The sequence below is a fragment of the Zootermopsis nevadensis genome, unplaced genomic scaffold (assembly GCF_977971745.1).
Source record: "Zootermopsis nevadensis isolate Lab colony 2312 unplaced genomic scaffold, Znev_1.0 Znev_ptg000050l, whole genome shotgun sequence".
Lineage (NCBI taxonomy): Eukaryota > Metazoa > Arthropoda > Insecta > Blattodea > Termopsidae > Zootermopsis > Zootermopsis nevadensis.
In genome coordinates this window covers 3,544,168-3,561,109 of record NW_028259182.1, presented here as the reverse complement: position 1 = coordinate 3,561,109, position 16,942 = coordinate 3,544,168, and the positions used below count along the sequence as shown (strand labels likewise).

General features: G+C 39.7%; 1 protein-coding gene across 2 annotated transcripts in view; it reads left to right on the top strand.

The window, feature by feature from the left end:
* The window catches only part of Snoo (Sno oncogene), a 132,049-nt gene extending 118,605 nt beyond the window's left edge, over nt 1–13,444 (top strand). For both annotated transcript variants that reach the window (XM_022068369.2, XM_087361045.1), the window contains exon 6: nt 338–13,444. In XM_022068369.2, the coding sequence (XP_021924061.2) occupies nt 338–553 (216 nt within the window). In that variant the 3' untranslated portion in view covers nt 554–13,444. The remainder of the gene's footprint in view (nt 1–337) is intronic.
* Nucleotides 13,445–16,942: the final 3,498 nt, after the last annotated feature.

Genomic DNA, 16,942 nt, shown 5'->3' with positions numbered 1-16,942 from the left:
ATCGCATTACGCGCCGTACGTTTCAAGAAAGACGTGTCAGTAGTAGGGCGTGTGTTCGGTCTCTCTTATGTAATTTCTGTCTTTTGGGTAGAATCAGGGTACGTACTTTCCTTCGGTATCTTCCGCACCGAAGGCAAATGTCTTCTGGGATGTTATGCTGTGTAGTCTGATCGAGGCAGGAAGTACCCCTGAAACTTTTATAAATTTCTGTACATCCCAGAAGACTGTTACCTTTTTACTCGCCACTGTGAAAAAACCTCAAATCTCGCATCTTAAGTCCCAGTAAGTGACATTAGGGAACAGCCTGTTTGTAATGGTCTGTGCAATATTTTTACAGCGAGATCCGGACGCTTTCCAAGAAAAACTGGTGACAGCGGAGAAAGAGATACGTACCGTTCGCAGCGAGGCGGTAAACTTGCCTGGTGGAAGCCTGGGTTGGCGCGCGAGAGAGCCGAGCAGAAGCAGCAGCGGAGGGAGCCCAGTATCCGTGATCACCTCGTCACCACCCGTTGTCCCCCTTTTTATCAAGTCAGAACCCCTCAGTTCCGAATGAATCGGTCAGTCGAAAAGATGGATCATCTTGGCTCAAGATGTCTTGATCATTATTGCTCATCAGTGTTCGTTTCGTGCTGGGCCGCGTCTCCCGGAGTGCCACGTCGAAGGCGCGCGAGGACCGAAGTGGAAGAGGAGGAGGGCCATGTTTTGTACGTACTATGTAAAGATGAGATGCTTTTGTATATTTAATTTGTACTGCCAGCTGGTCGATTGTTTAGAGATGCTGACGGCAGACGGCGACACTCGTACGTACGACGAATGGCGGTGCGATGCAGTGCCTAACTTTTTTTGGTTGAAATAAAGCTTTGTCATTGTGGATAGCTAGCTTAGAAGGAGAAACATGGGCAGGTTAAAATCTACCACTGGCGAATATTTTTATCAATTTGAAAGTACAAAATGTTTAGGTGCTGTATTTTTTTCAGCACTGTTGAATATATACAATGTACATTCATTTTTTTTTTTTTTTCATAATTGCAAATGTAATTAGTGTATATTTGGTGTGCTGGTTTCGAGGCTTCAACATTTTCTATCCCTCCTCCATGAACTGAAGTAGTTGACTCATCTCAGCATCTGTTGCGTCGTTATGAACATTCGTTTGTGATCTCAAGTCATCTGCGCCGCGAAAACGCAGTCTGTTCAACCCGCAACCATACATAAATGTAAAAATATATAAAACAAAAAACAAACGAGTAATAGATAAAGGGCTATTAATAATGCAACTGGCAGAAAATATGCAAATACTCTTTAAGATATTTCCTTTCCTGGATCTAATGGTATAAATGTTATGCTGCTTGTAAATAATGGCGTAGCCCCACTGTCAACGCGGGGTTATGTCGTCTTGACTTGTAATTGTGGCAGTCGCAAAACACGACCGTTCTTTCGGGGTGCCCGTTGACTAGCGTGTGAAGTGAGACGAGTTACGCTGTAGCATAACATCCCGGTAGAATTTTTTTTTTATTACATTCCGTCTTTCTTGAGCCGCGTCTCCGCATCGGAAAATCCTGCATGTGAATCGCTTACTTCACAGGCTGCGTCGGTCACGTCGTCATGTTCTCGCACGAGAGGAATTCCCCTGTCTCGTATTTTGTCCATCCTTGTTCTTGATAGTGAACCGTAAAGTTTTGGATCTGGGCCACGCATGCCGCGTAAGCAATATGAGGCTTCGATGCCTTTTTACTGCCAAATGCCATATTTGCATATCGTGTCATCAGAACAGAATTCGCTTATGTACAGTATGGAAGACGCACCGTCGTTCTTTCTGCACGTGTTGCATGCATCAAGCCCTTCACCCCGTTCTTGTCAATAAGTTCAGTGTTAGATCGGAAAGGAGATACTTCTCCTCTACCCAAACCAGGTAATGTTGTACAATGTGTTTATCTTTTTTTTCTTTTTTGTAAATAAACATAATTTGAATCCTTAACGTGCCGTACCTGACGAGAAGTGTTGCCATTCTTTGAGGATCTGCATGCAGTGACGTTTTCTCTGGTGATCGGTCATATCGACGCAAAATAAAAACTGGTTACAGACTGTACATGGATGCAGTGACTGGTAACGCAAATTGGCTGATATATATTCTTGCGTAACGTTGGTTCTCAACCTCGTTCAGGACTGTAGAAACATTCACAGCGACTTTTGGGCCACGGTGTTATTGAAACACCATGACAGTTTATTAAAACTACTATTAATGAAAAGATGCTCATATATTATTGTAAATAATCCGTGGCGTAACAGCTCTAGAGAGCCAAAGCCGACTAGCTGGCTGCTGGCCTCACGTTCACATGCCTAATCAGAGGTGAACGATCATCCAACCAGATATAGGGTGACGTGTGGTCAGCACGACAAACCCCCAGCCATTGCTAGCTTTCATGACAGGATTACGCTACTCATTGTAGCTCCCCAATTTCCTCACGATGCTGGGTTGGCACCGGTCCCATACACCGGTGGAAAATCTCATGAGAAAATTTCTTCTCCCCCGAGACTCAAACCAGCGCGCATTCCATCTGAAGTATGATGCCTCAGACCGCGTGGGACGCTCATATATTATTACTTCACAATTTTATTTAATGGAACCAGTCATTTGTGAAATATTTGATGATACTTTTGCTTGAATAATCTTTCATTATCGGGTCTGATTCCCGTTGCTATTCGTATGCATCCCTCCGACTCTTTGTCTTTGTGACGTCTTAGTTCTTGATTTGACTTTGTTCATTTGGCTGGACAGTCGCTCATTGAGAATGTTACGGCCAAGTTTTGACGACATTAACGAAACACGTTATCTGGTATCGTATGACTGTTTTTCATTGTAAATAGGGACGTGACATCAGGCTACACGAAACACGTCATTGGGCTGTGGGTCGAGAACCTCCGCATAGGCCGAGAAGTAGCCGAAGAAAGAGCAGTGGTCTGCTTCATATTGTATAGATGCCAAGCAACTAAGATAATATATATATAAAAAAATTGGAATTTTGTTTCATATTGACATGGCTGATCGCTCAAGAAGACGTCACTGAATTCTTATTTCCTTACCGTTTAAAGTGATTGCAATTTCCGAGACCTGACCCAGTGCAGCGACGTGGTTATTAGAGAACTGTAAGTGATGTCGTATGACAACTGCCGTGCCAATATTGTATCATGCACTCGACACTAGTTTGAGCAAGTGCTTTGAGCATATTAAAATTGTTGAAATTGACCTTTAACCCTTTCGTCGCTACGCTTCTTTCTCGTGCGCAGACTGCCCACCGCTGAATTTTTCTAAAGTGATATACGTTACAGAACAAAAAGTTTTGTTAACCGCGTAGAAAGGGTTAAACACAGGGAGGGTCTAAATGTCTTTTACTACAAGTTTACAACATAATGCACATCAACTTTTATATGTTCGGATTATGTGTAATAAGTTGGCATTTACGCTCTTTTTAACGATGTTTGACATTTTTCACTGCCAGTGTAAAGAGACTTAGAAAAGGCAGTAGCACGGTGTCACAGTTGTTACATTCAGCGAAAATGGACTTGGAGACAGGCATTTAACAGTTGGTACAACTGTGACATCTGCATTCATTGTGCCAGTGCATCACACATTACACAACCCTGTCCTCCAACTACAGTACCTGAAGTTCCCTCAAGTGTCCCAATTTCTCATCATCGTCATCATCAACATTACTGTAACTGCTGCCACCATCATCAGTTTACTACTGCCATATTTATCTGAATATAAGACGCAGTCAAGGTCAGAAGATTTCTGATGATTGTGCGTTATAATATATAATTGTTTTAACTTTTTCTATTGTCAAAATTATAAAACTGCATCATATCGTGATGGATTCTGCTCCTGTCTTCGGATGAAAGGGTTGGGGGGGGGGAGGGGAAAACACAGAAAGACAGTCCCCCACCCCCAGGTGCGCAAACGGAAGCAGAATCCAGCTTATGAAACATTGTAATTTTATGATTTTATAATTTTGGCAAGTATACATATTTTATTTTCCAATAATAAAACTTTTGATGATCCAGTGGATTTTTCCCAGCCATAATGTAGCACTTTCAGCCGAGAGATAAACTTTTTAATCTTCTGCGCAGGTAGTTTCAGGGCGAGGGAAATTTTTTTTAATGTAAATATATATGGAATGCTTTCCCACAACTTACTTACGATTAGTCATTTTTAAAGCTCTGAGAAGTTCTTATATTCGGATAAATAACGTAGTAACCCTGTTCACGACAGCCTCGCGATTCTGTAAGGAATGCTGGCTAGGTTGCAGTTTCCCCACATTTCCCCTATCTGCACGGTCCCAAACAGTAGCAGAATCACCGCAAATTATTATGTAATATTAACAGAGCTGATTTTGCATATTAGTAACTTCTCATAAGCGTAAGTCCTTTGCACTCGTCCACTTCAGCTCTAACAATAACTGTCTGAGATTATTGTACGCAGCCATTTTTTTGTTTAGTGTTGTGTTCTGTCGACGGTACACTGGGCAACGTAAGAGACGTATTCAGATTGACGTTAAGTTTCCATAAATCATATTTACTGAATATAGGTACGATTTCTTTGTCGTCGTATCAAGAAAACTTGAACTGTGAAGATCATTTTGGTACTTTACATCATTTCATAGATACTGTAAATGTAAAGATGTAAATAGATTTCTCAAAGTATAAATTTAAATGTAGTGGTACAGAATTTACGAGATTATATTTAAATTGCTCTTTAGGGTTTTTGTGTGTCCTGCGTCGTGAAATAGCGAACAAAGAACAGATTAGCATTTTCTAACTTTGGATGAATCAAAGTATGTTAATTTATTCTTTTTCTTCTCACCCCATACATTTCTGCGTGTGTACATGTACATGTGCCTTGCGATACACGATGTATGTCCGTACGTACTTCGAGCGGACTAATGCGAATTAAATAATTTCATGATGAAAGGAACAAAAATGTGGCTTGTAAATTGGTAGTTTCTTGCGATGTCTGTCAGTAGATTAATATGCAGAATCTCTGACCGATGACTTCTCTCGCTTCATCTAAAAAGAGGGTTTCCCGGTTTGACAGGGGGGACATTTGATAAAGCACCTCTTATCACTAGATGGAGCAGATGAGAGTGGGTCATGTATATAAAGGAAAATTTAAAGCGAGTGGGGAGTAAGCCGCGAAAAATAAAGGTGGCAGATCAAAATACGGTTTTAAAAATTAAGGAGACGGGAAATAGTTATTTTGACTGAAAAGTGGGTGCCAGTGCGGGAAAGCGAGTGATGAATATGAGTCCTCTGACAGTAGTTGTCTTAAAACTAATTTTGTTACAAATAATAGAAGCTTTAGGAATTTTTATTAAATTGGTATCGTCGTGTAACGGGGGACTGTTGCTAACTCCGGGCGTAAATTTGTTGGACTGTTGGACCCACGCAAGTGTCGCAAAGCAGAAGTCGTGTGAGATTATAAAAATGTGTGGACAGCTCACGTCTCTGTGCTGAACATTTCAACGCATTTTGTTCCTGTGACTTTGTGTATTGTTACATGCACATGTACACGTGCATGCACACAGGCGCAAATACTGCAACTGTAATTAAAATATTTCGATGTTTCTCGATGCTGTTGTATAAAGGCAGAGTAGTTGAACAGAGTACAAATCCACTCCCTACTTCAATACTGTATAAATAATCACATCTGTGTTTTTCATAGTCAGTGCCGACCGCTTCACTGCGAAAGAAACATAATTTTCTTGATGTGTCCGTTTCATAGTTTTTGGAATCGAACGTGGTGTGGAAATATGACAAGTAACATGATTTTACAGAGGCATAAACAATTTTTCATATCACGTTGTTTTGTCTCTGACTTCAATATTATAAGCAAACTAGGCACTGAGGTAGATGACGCGGAGGGCCTCATGCTGAAAAGTGACTGCGATAGTAGGAGGAGCATTCTTATTTGTATGTGGAACAGAGAATGGTTTTTTCACATACGTAATCCTAAATTTGTGTACTAGGGATTATAACTGGATATGTGTACACATAAAATTTATTTTGAAACTTTTGTATAGTTCACGAACATTCTCATCTCGGGTCGTCTACAGTCGTCCTCGGAGATCGCTTCTGAATTACGCGCTTAGCTTACTCTTGCATAGGAGTTAGCCTGGCTGCGACGTAATTTGAGTAATTTTGTCAGGCTGTTTTGCGTGTTTGATCTGGCACTGTCTGAAAAAAATTTCATCGGACACAAAAAGGGCATAAAGAAGTCTGCATTAAATGTTAGAAAGAAATTTCTTCAACATTCCGGAATGGAGTGTTTGAGGGTGCGTATGGTTCATTTTTGAAACTGCGTAAGGAACATCCACGTTTTAAAGCTGTCCATGGTTTCTGTTTTCGTATTTCAGCAACCTGAAAGAAATTATATGGGCTTATGTAAAGTTTCTCGTTATTATCGTCATCATCATCATGATGATGTTAACTACAATAATAATGAAATTTTTTTTTAATTTTTTTAAAAGTGTTTGTCGTAACAAAGACAGTAATGATACCGCTTCATCCATGAAGCCTACTGGAAAATTATAATTTTCCACAAGTGACAGCTTTTAAATTGTGGAAAATTACGAAAATGACATTTTGAGGTTAGGGAAGGATCAGAAAACAGAAACCTAAAATCAAACTGCATGTATATTTGCCGACATGGTTCATCCAAATAGGATTCCAATTAAATTTGATGGTTCGTGTTAAAAGCTGCTTGGAAATTTTCTTTTTGTTGTGTTTGTCTAATGCAATTTCTATTTGACATAAAAATTAAATGTAATTTTCTCAAATGCCTTGCACAAAAAATGATATGTATCTGTATACAGACTTCATCATCAACCTTTTTAAGCATTTTTTATGTTATGTGTGTGTCAGTGCAATGTAGGTTTATATCTGCAATAAATGGATGTCTGGACTCATTAGGGTTACAGAATTACAACGAACACTGTTGGAAAATATACGTACTTCAAACTACACTTTGCCTTTTCTTTCTGAACAGTTTTAATTAAATTTTGTAATATGTTAAAGACCTGGACATTTGGACACTTTTCGGCTTATTTTCATCGGCAGTACCACACGGTGACCAGGCAAATTTTTTTTAAGGTGGAAGCAACGCTGGTATCATTCAAAAAAGTACGAAACTGTTGTAAAAGTTTATTTTGGGCAGGTGGAAAATAACAACATGATGATCACAAGAAATATTTTCATGTAATGGTGACTGGTAAATCAATCTGAGAAATTTATATTAAGACACGTTACACGCACGTGCAATTCAAATGTAGGCATCAGTGTTGCACCTGATGGGCCAGTTTTTATAAAACTTGGCATTGGAGACAAATTCATTAGGCATTTTTCTTTTTCTGGTTTAACAATGTTTGTACATTTTCCGGTACCCTTTACGGGTCCCCAACTTTTTTCAGTTGGCTTGATCTTATGGACATTCGGTAGGACTCCTCGGACAAGGGATCGGCCCGTCGCAAGGCCTCTACCTGTACGTACGACAGCACAACACAGAAAGACGCGGACAAACATCCGTGGCTTCAGTGGGATATTATGGCCTTTTTAACTTCCCAATTATAAGCAGTCACAAATATGAAATTTCTATGAAAGTACTCTTATTAGGAAAACCAGAAACTTGTAAAAGAAACCAATTTAATTACTTTGGTGTGTTTATGATGACTGATGAATCCTTGTACTTTCACCATTGTAATTTCAATGGCGACGTAGTGTAATCATTGATAAGTACGCCGTCACGCAAGACTTGTTATTACTTGTTACTATTATTATTATTATGATGATGGAATGCTCCTCCTATATCAAAACTTGTTCATTGACTTAGAATTTCGTAGTGCTGAACATTCTGCTGTGAAGATGAGCTGTATAGCTTTGCTTTTGATGTTTTTATCTTTTCCCTCCCTATCGTCAAGTTCTCAGTGACTTGTTTACTAATATCATAGGGAATCTGCTTTCTGGATGGAATCGCTTTCATAGAACATTGTTAATTAAATCTAGTGTTCACTGGTTTGAGGCTGTGAGTATCAGACTCATTGAGTCATATGATCATAATTTTTGTTGGTACCCCATATGATAGGATTGTTGTTACTGACTTTGTGCAGGTCGTATAATGCGCTCGATGACGCAAGCGAAGAGATGACGAGTCTTGCGACGCGCTCTGTCGCGTGTCTGTCGACGGAAAGTAGGCCGTAACATGTTGGCTCGCGTACGTCGAGAGAAAGTGCGTTTATGATGTGTTTATCATACACGTCGAAAGAAAATGGGTCCTTAACATGTTTGATCATGTGTGTCGAGAAAGTAAAACAGCTTTGTAGACTACGTTCATGTGTTTTTTAATAACCATTGCACCTCGTGTGCTGTGCTCACGAATGTATGCAGTAAACGTGTGTTCATAAATATTTTAAAAAGAAGTATTTATAGTGTACTTAGATGTAAATGTCATCCAGAACATCAGGAGATGTCCAATTTGAGTATAAAAATATGAATGTATCAAAAATATGGTCCACTGTCAATTGTACAGTCTTGTTAGTAATGCAAACTAGAGTAAAACCTCATTACACTGTAATGTAAAATCCTGAGAGGATCATTTGCACCTGGTACTAAAACATTTTTATAATGTTTGAAAGTTGTTAAAATGCCCTTGTTATTGGTTGGGAGTTGTATAGATTGTGTTTTGTTTTGATGAGGTTTTACTGTGATGTGTGTGGAAGTTTTGAAGTTGCGGAGATCATGTTGGAAGTTGGCAGTAACTAGTCACTTGGTGCAACAAGTTTGATCGATAGGTTTGCTTATAACATCCCGAGTCTTGAATTTTGAATATATTACGTATTCATGGCGATGTACCGTCTGTTTCATTATGTCGCTATATTTCCTCTGAAACCCGAACTAATTTTTCCGTGCAATCATTTTTCTTAATATAGATAATCTTGATTTCTTTTAAATTAAGAAATGAAATTTATACCAGTCTGTGTTCAACTTGTAATATTTTAAGAAATCATTTTGATTGTTATTATACTGTACTTCAATTAAATTAATTCAGTGAACATCTTAAAAAGAAAGATAAAAAGCATATAGGTGTCCCCTTTAACATATTCCTGCTTTTTTTTTTTACATGATTATGTGTTCTTTTAATAAAGCCTTCTAACTTACCCTGTGTCCTCTCATATTATCGTAATACGTATCCTCGTTACATTATAAGGTGTTAATCTTGGACCAAAACTTTGTATATCGCGCCTTCACTAGACGACTTCTCAAATTCTGAAACATATTCGAACACAAGTTAAAAGAATGTGTCCTTTCACGTGATGACTGTGACGAGAACTGTTAAACGACGAAAAATGTGATTTCGTGTGTTTTTTTGTGTGTCTCAAAATGTCTTTCATTTCTCAGAAGAATTAAAGTTCTGTTATCGGTGTTTATTCTAAATAAGTTAATTTTCGGGGTTCAGGGTTCATAGTTGCAGAATATATATAGTGTCAGATGAGAGGCTAATGGTCGATGATTCAGGAACTAAGTCGAAGCCAAGGTACTATCCCAGCATTCGCCTAAAGAACGTGGAAAACCACGCGTGGAGTCAAGATGGCGAGCCTTTAGATTGAGAATTGAACCTGGGGACTGCAGAATATAAAAGGGGTACAAGTTGTGATTTGTGTTTGACTTATCATCTTGTTTTAATAATATTAATAATTTTGTCTTGTGGTGTTAGAAATTTCCCAGTCTTAATTTATGCTGCAAGATGAACACAGCTTAGTGTATTGTTCCTTTAATGAAATTGATTATGAAAGGCTTTCCGATTACTACGTAATTAATTTCGTCATGTGATGATGATGTAATGTTAAAGTTTTTGGCCCAGGATTGCATCTTTCTAATGACGATCATGGATTCAGATAGAACGTGATGTCCATACTTAAAAAGTTAACGAATGAGATATAGAACCTGTACGTAATAATTGATGTCAACAGTTTCTTCTTTTTTTTTTACATCGGGAGGAACTACTTTTTTAAGGATTGCGCAGTATTGTGTTGCGTGTTTACCCGCGTTATTTAAAGGTACATTTCATCCGTCTTAGTCACTACAAATGCTGTTTATGAACTACGTAAGTCATTACAGGGGATCTATATATAAATAAATGACTTGTAATGGTCCTATCAAATAACAATTCAGTACGTTCATACCTCATTATGAGTACTGCAATTCGTTATGAATATTTCATATACTCCATTTTTAAGTATGACAAATTATACTGTTACAAAATTCATTAGCGAGTCTGAAAAGGAGAGCGGCAGGTATCGTCTGATGTGAGTGAAAAGAAATTGCATTCTGAATAGGTCAGGAAGACTCTTTCTGTAGTTTGCAAAGTGACGTGATATATCTGCGGTGTCCTTGATCCATAGCCGTGTGACTGAGATGTCAGACATAAAGGTCATCACACGAAGACCAAGATCTGAGATTAAAGAACTTTGCTGCTTTGTTGTGGATCTGATACTTCGTGATTTAATGTGTTGAAGATTCATTTTTTGTGCAGCATCGGATGAAAACATTATAAAAAGTTTAGTTAATGCATAAGGTTTGCAAGTAAAAAATGGAATAACCAGTTAACTGCATATAGGGCATACACAATTTTTTTAAAAAAAATGTTTTGCCTTTGCAAATAGCTCAAGCATACTCTATTTTCCGTGATGGATTACTTTTGTAATTTGCCGTGTAATTTGTGCGTCCAAGGTTTTGATCATGAAATGTGGAAAATGTGCGTGAATTGTGATGAAATAGTATCTGATATACAAGAGAATTAATGAAATAAGTTTTTTGGGATTATGTAACTGTGGATCTCTGTAAGTACTTGTTACAAGGAGTTAAAATTCTTATAAAAAAAAATTATGCCCAAACGTGCTGGTGTTATTGAAGATAACACATTTCTTTGAAGCCTACGGCTTGTGCAAGAATTTCATAGATGTTTTTTTATTAAAAAATTAGAAACAAGAGAGCTCTCTGTGCTCAAGATATTGAGAAACTTTCAAAAATTAATTATTTCGCATGGTTCTGTAATTTCTTCTAACATTCGGCATTTTTATGGATTACATGCAATAAAACCATCCTCTTAGATAATGTGTCAGATTGATGGGAGCTGACTCATTTACATTCATATTTCCAATACGGAAATTGATATCATCTCATCGCAGCAACTAGTTCCAGAGATGCACACGCGTAATATCCGCAACTTCCTTCGTTATGATCTGGTACTTTTTTTCATCTGTGTTTTGACACATCTTGATGGTCGGGTCAGTATATGAAGATGGCTGGCCTGTGGGTTGTTATGTCGTGTAGTCTATATTTACTGATGCTTTGGATCAGTGGTCCCCAACGCGGCGCCCACCAAGGCTTTTTTGGGTGCCCGCGTTGATACGTAGAGAGGTTATACTGAATAATGAAGGCCGTTCAACCATGAACATTATAAAATCAAAGCACAGATCTCGACTTACTGACGCCCATCTTGACGATTGTTTGCGAGCAGCAACATCATCCTACACTCCCAAATTTGAAAAACTGGCCGATGAAATGCAGCGCCAAACATCACACTAACTCCCCACTTGAGTAATAATAATTGTACTTATAAAACTACGTATTTTTGATTGCGTGGTTTCTTGTATCATTAAACGTCGTGTTGTTTTGTGTATTATTTGGTGTCCATATCTTATTTGTCCAGAGAAAAGAAAATTTGGCTTTGTTAATTGGTTGGTGCGCGCCACGATCTCATAAACTCTCAAATGTGCCCGTAGGCACAGAAAGGTTGGGGACCACTGGCTTAGAGGTACTTTCTTCCTCTGAAACATCAGTAAACGTCTGCCACACTACAGAACGCAACAACCCAGAAGATAGTCATCTTCATACTCACCACTGAGAACCTGAATTCTCACCAGGTCAGTAGACGATTTCTTCGTTCCTTCTCAGAGCGACGTATATTTGTTGTTGGTTTAAGCGTTGCCTCCTTTCTCATGGGTCCCTGTGAATCTCTCATTTCCTGATACAGAACTTTAAAAAATATGGTTGCTAAAAGGCAGCTTTTAATTTGGTTTTGGTGAAGGCAGTGTAATTTGTGCCATTGCTTTGCTTTTACGTTCTTGCCTGTACATAATATTTTGAATTTATATCTGCCATGTATGTAGGACCTGAAGCGTAGGAGTATGTCGTCATGTTAATATAATTAAAAAGTGCTTTATGTATAGGATAATATTTGCTCTATTTTTATATTGTACTTCAAAATTGCTTAAGGCTGGCATTTGACTTGAGTTATCCTAGAAATGTGAAGACGTACAGACATGATTCAGTTTGTAGGATTTGAGGTTTTCACAGCGGTGAGTATGAAGATTTCTGTCTTCTGGGTTGTTGCGCCGTGTAGTCTGGTCGATGTTAACCGACGTTTCAGAGGTCATACTGCCTCCATCATCAGGGCGATTCAGTATGACCTCTGAAACGTTGGTAACCATCGACCAGACTACACAGCGCAACAACCCAGAAGACAGAAATCTTCACGATTCAGTTTGCATTCGTTTTGTCTTCCCTTTCTTAAAAAAGAATTCTTAGTCGTTTTGTTATTAAAATAAGGACAAGTATGTGATGGCTGGATTATTAATTAGTGGCAAAAGAGTACAAATATTTTTATGTTTGTGAAGCACTGTATTAAATGTCTTCGCACAACTTGTGTGTGCTAGTCCTGTGAGCAATCAATTTTCTAAGTTATATTTTTTTTGCTTATTGCTGCATTTTTATATATAAAGTCTATTTGTTTCATTTTAATTTTTCTCACACAAAAGGAGGATATAAGTTTTTGGTGTCTGAAACCTCAAAGACAGACTGACAACAAAATGCTTATTGATTTTTAAATAAAACTTGGTGTGCCAAGTGGATATGGTATAAGCTGGTATGCCTGATTGTTGTTGTTGTTGTTCTGAATAGAGAAGTGTGAATGGACTGCTCCGTGTGACACGTTGCATGATTTCTCATTACTGAGTATGATTCCAAAGTCGCCATATGTTTAGTGCTGGGCATGCGGCAATCTTTTCCATTCTTGATGTAAGGTATTAACGTAGGGTCAGTGTTCTGACACAAATAAATCAGACAGTGGCTTTTATGCAGTGGGAATGAGACTGGTTTTTGAACTGGCAATACCCTCTCAAGTCTGTTCCTTCCTATATGTTTCCAAAAAGTTTTATTTATTCTCGTATTCACTAAAATTTAAGTCGCAGATCTCGGTTGGATCGGAATGCATGTAAGTGAATGTTGTAAGGGAAGGAGCAGAATTTGTCTGCCTTATGTTAATTTGGTACGCAATTGAATGAACATATTGTGTTGCAGAAAAGGTTTCAATAAATTGATTACACTTGGAAACTCATTTTTTGATTTATTATTCTTGCTTCATATTCACGTCGAAGAAATAAATAGATGAGTTGTTTCGTAACAGTGGAGAAGGTATGCAAATGCGAGATGAGCCTGGTACCGTGGGATATCACCCAAACGTTTCTTGCCCTGGAAGTGCTTCACTCTATTGGAAAATAATAGAACTGCAGGATCTCATATGATGCATTTGGTTGTATCATCCTCCGCCATTTTGTTGGTGTATTGCGTGAACGTTAGTCGTTTTTTCTTTTGACTTTTCGTCACTATCAGAAGTTTTATAAGGTGTGTACTTCGTTATTAGTGTTCTAAAATGAAGTACAGTAGGTGAGAACGAATTATATCCATGCTTAACAGTGAGGTATTTAAATTGTTGGATTATGAGAGCAAATACACAATTCTGGTTACTTTTGGTGTTACAGTAAGTTAAACTTTAAGGTTATGTTGCCCTGAATTTGCGCATATACTGAGTGATACAGTCAATCAGATCTTATATAACAGCCATTTGAGAAAAAGGAATGGGTTATCTTGGTGCAACCAAAACTTCTAATGTGCCTTTTGCTTAATTAAAAAATATATGGATTACAAAAAATCTGTTTCTAGCCGTGCCTTTTGTGTATTTATTTTTTATCTCACTATACAATGTTTTCTAATACAGTTTGTGGAATAATCCATATTTCACTCATCTTTTATCAAGAGGGTCATATGCACGTTCGTGTAATTAAATATCGTGGACAAGTTATAATGATTAAACCAAACGATGACTCATCCACAACATTTTGCCAGGTTCAAGAATTTTTTAAACCATTTTTCATTACGTTCAGTCAGTCCATGTACTTTCCTAGTTATTCTGGTGGGGCTCGTCACTTCTTTCAATATTATAATTTCCTACATGCAGCATAAAAAAGTTCTGTGAAAACCGATCCCCCAGACCTGACGTCACCAAAATAGTGTGTTGTTCACTCACTGCACCAGTAGACTTTTATTTCAATAAACGTATAAGGCCCATAGTTATAATTAGGCCAAAAAGGCCTTCCTTTTAGTCACAGAAACATCACTTCATTTATTCCAAATGGCCCTACATACTAGCGTTAATTTATACATCATTACTTCATGGAATGGGCCAATTGGTCCGTTCCGGTTACTTTATACAAAGAGTTGAATCTTTTTATAATAGATGGCAGCAAGAAGCCATATCGAGGCTACAGCAATCGTCAAAGAGTGACGTATGATCAACGTACGAAATGAAAATGTCGCACAAGTATTTCTTTTGTATACATTTTTGAAGTATTTTCTTTATTTCCAGCCTTGTTTGGGCCTGGGTGTGAATGTAAACTCACTTGTCCCAAGCCTTGAGAAGTCACTTGTCCCAAGCCTTGAGAAGTCACTTGTCCGAAGCCTTGAGAAGTCACTTGTCCCAAGCCTTGAAAAGTCACTTGTCCCAAGCATTGAGAAGTTACTTGTCCCAAGCCTTGAGAAGTCACTTGTACCAAGCCTTGAGAAGTCACCTGTCCCAAGCCTTGAGAAGTCACCTGTCCCAAGACTTGAGAAGTCACCTGTCCCAAGCCTTGAGAAGTCACCTATACCAAGCCTTGAGAAGTCACCTGTCCCAAGCCTTGAGAAGTCACCTGTCCCAAGCCTTGAGAAGTCACCTGTCCCAAGCCTTGAAAAGTCACCTGTCCCAAGCCTTGAGAAGTCACCTGTCCCAAGCCTTGAGAAGTCACTTGTCAAAAGCCTTGAGAAGTCACTTGTCAAAAGCCTTGAGAAGTCACTTGTCCCAAGCCTTGAGAAGTCACTTGTCCCAAGCCTTGAGAAGTCACTTGTCCCAAGCCTTGACAAGTCACTTGACCCAAGCCTTGAGAAGTCACTTGTCCCAAGCCTTGAGAAGTCACTTGTTCCAAGCCTTGAGAAGTCACTTGACCCAAGCCTTGAGAAGTCACTTGTCCCAAGCCTTGAGAAGTCACTTGTCCCAAGCCTTGAGAAGTCACTTGTCCCAAGCCTTGAGAAGTCACTTGTCCCAAGCCTTGAGAAGTCACTTGTCCCAAGCCTTGAGAAGTCACTTGACCCAAGCCTTCAGAAGTCACTTGTCCTAAGCCTTGAGAAGTCACTTGTCCCAAGCCTTGAGAAGTCACATGTCCCAAGCCTTGAGAAGTCACCTGTCAAAAGCCTTGAGAAGTCACCTGCCCCATGCCTTGAGAAGTCACCTGTTCCAAGCCTTGAGAAGTCACCTGTCCCAAGCTTTGAGAAGTCACCTGTCAAAAGCCTTGAGAAGTCACCTGTCCCAAGCCTTGAGAAGTCACCTGTCCCAAGCCTTGAGAAGTCACGTGTCCCAAGCCTTGAGAAGTCACCTCTCCCAAGCCTTGAGAAGTCACCTGTCCCAAGCCTTGAGAAGTCACCTGTCCCAAGCCTTGAGCAGTCACCTGTCCCAAGCCTTGAGAAGTCACCTGTCCCAAGCCTTGAGAAGTCACCTGTCCCAAGCCTTGAGAAGTCACCTGTCGCAAGCCTTGAGAAGACACCTGTCCCAAGCCTTGAGAAGACACCGGTCCCAAGCCTTGGGAATTCATGTGTCCCAAGCCTTGAGAAGTCACGTTTCCCAAGCCTTGAAAAGTCACCTGTCCCAAGCCTTGAGAAGTCACCTGTCCCAAGCCTTGAGAAGTCACCTGTCCCAAGCCTTGAGAAGTCACCTGTACCAAGCCTTGAGAAGTTACCAGTCCCAAGCCTTGAGAAGTCACCAGTCCCAAGCCTTGAGAAGTCACTTGTACCAAGCCGTGAGAAGTCACTTGTCCCAAGCCTTGAGAAGTCACTTGTCTCAAGCCTTGAGAAGTCACTTGTCCCAAGCTTTGAGAAGTCACTTGTCCCAAGCCTTGAGAAGTAACATGTCCCAAGCCTTGAGAAGTCACCTGACCCAAGCCTTGAGAAGTCACCTGTCCCAAGCTTCGAGGAGTCACCTGTCCCAAGCCTCTAGGAGTCACCTGTCCCAAGCCTCGAGAAGTCACTTGTCCCAAGCCTTGAGAAGTCACTTGTCCCAAGCCTTGAGAAGTCACCTGTCCCAAACCTTGAGAATTCACCTGTCCCAAGCCTTGAGAAGTCACCTGTCCTAAGCCTTGAAAAGTCACCTGTCCCAAGCCTTAAGAAGTCACCTGTCCTAAGCCTTGAGAAGTCACCTGTCCCAAGCCTAGAGAAGTCACCTGTCCCAAGCCTTGAGACGTCACCTGTTCCAAGCCTCTAGGAGACACCTGTCCCAAGCCTCGAGAAGTCACTTGTCCCAAGCCTTGAGAAGTCACTTGTCCCAAGCCTTGAGAAGTCACTTGTCCCAAGCCTTGAGAAGTCACTTGTCTCAGGCCTTGAGAAGTCTCTTGTCCCAGGCCTAGAGAAGTCACTTGTCCCAGGCCTTGAGAAGTCACTTGTACCAAGCCTTGAGAAGTCACCTGTCCCAAGCCTTGAGAAGTCACCTGTCCCAAGCCTTGAGAAGTCACCTGTCAAGCCTTGAGAAGTC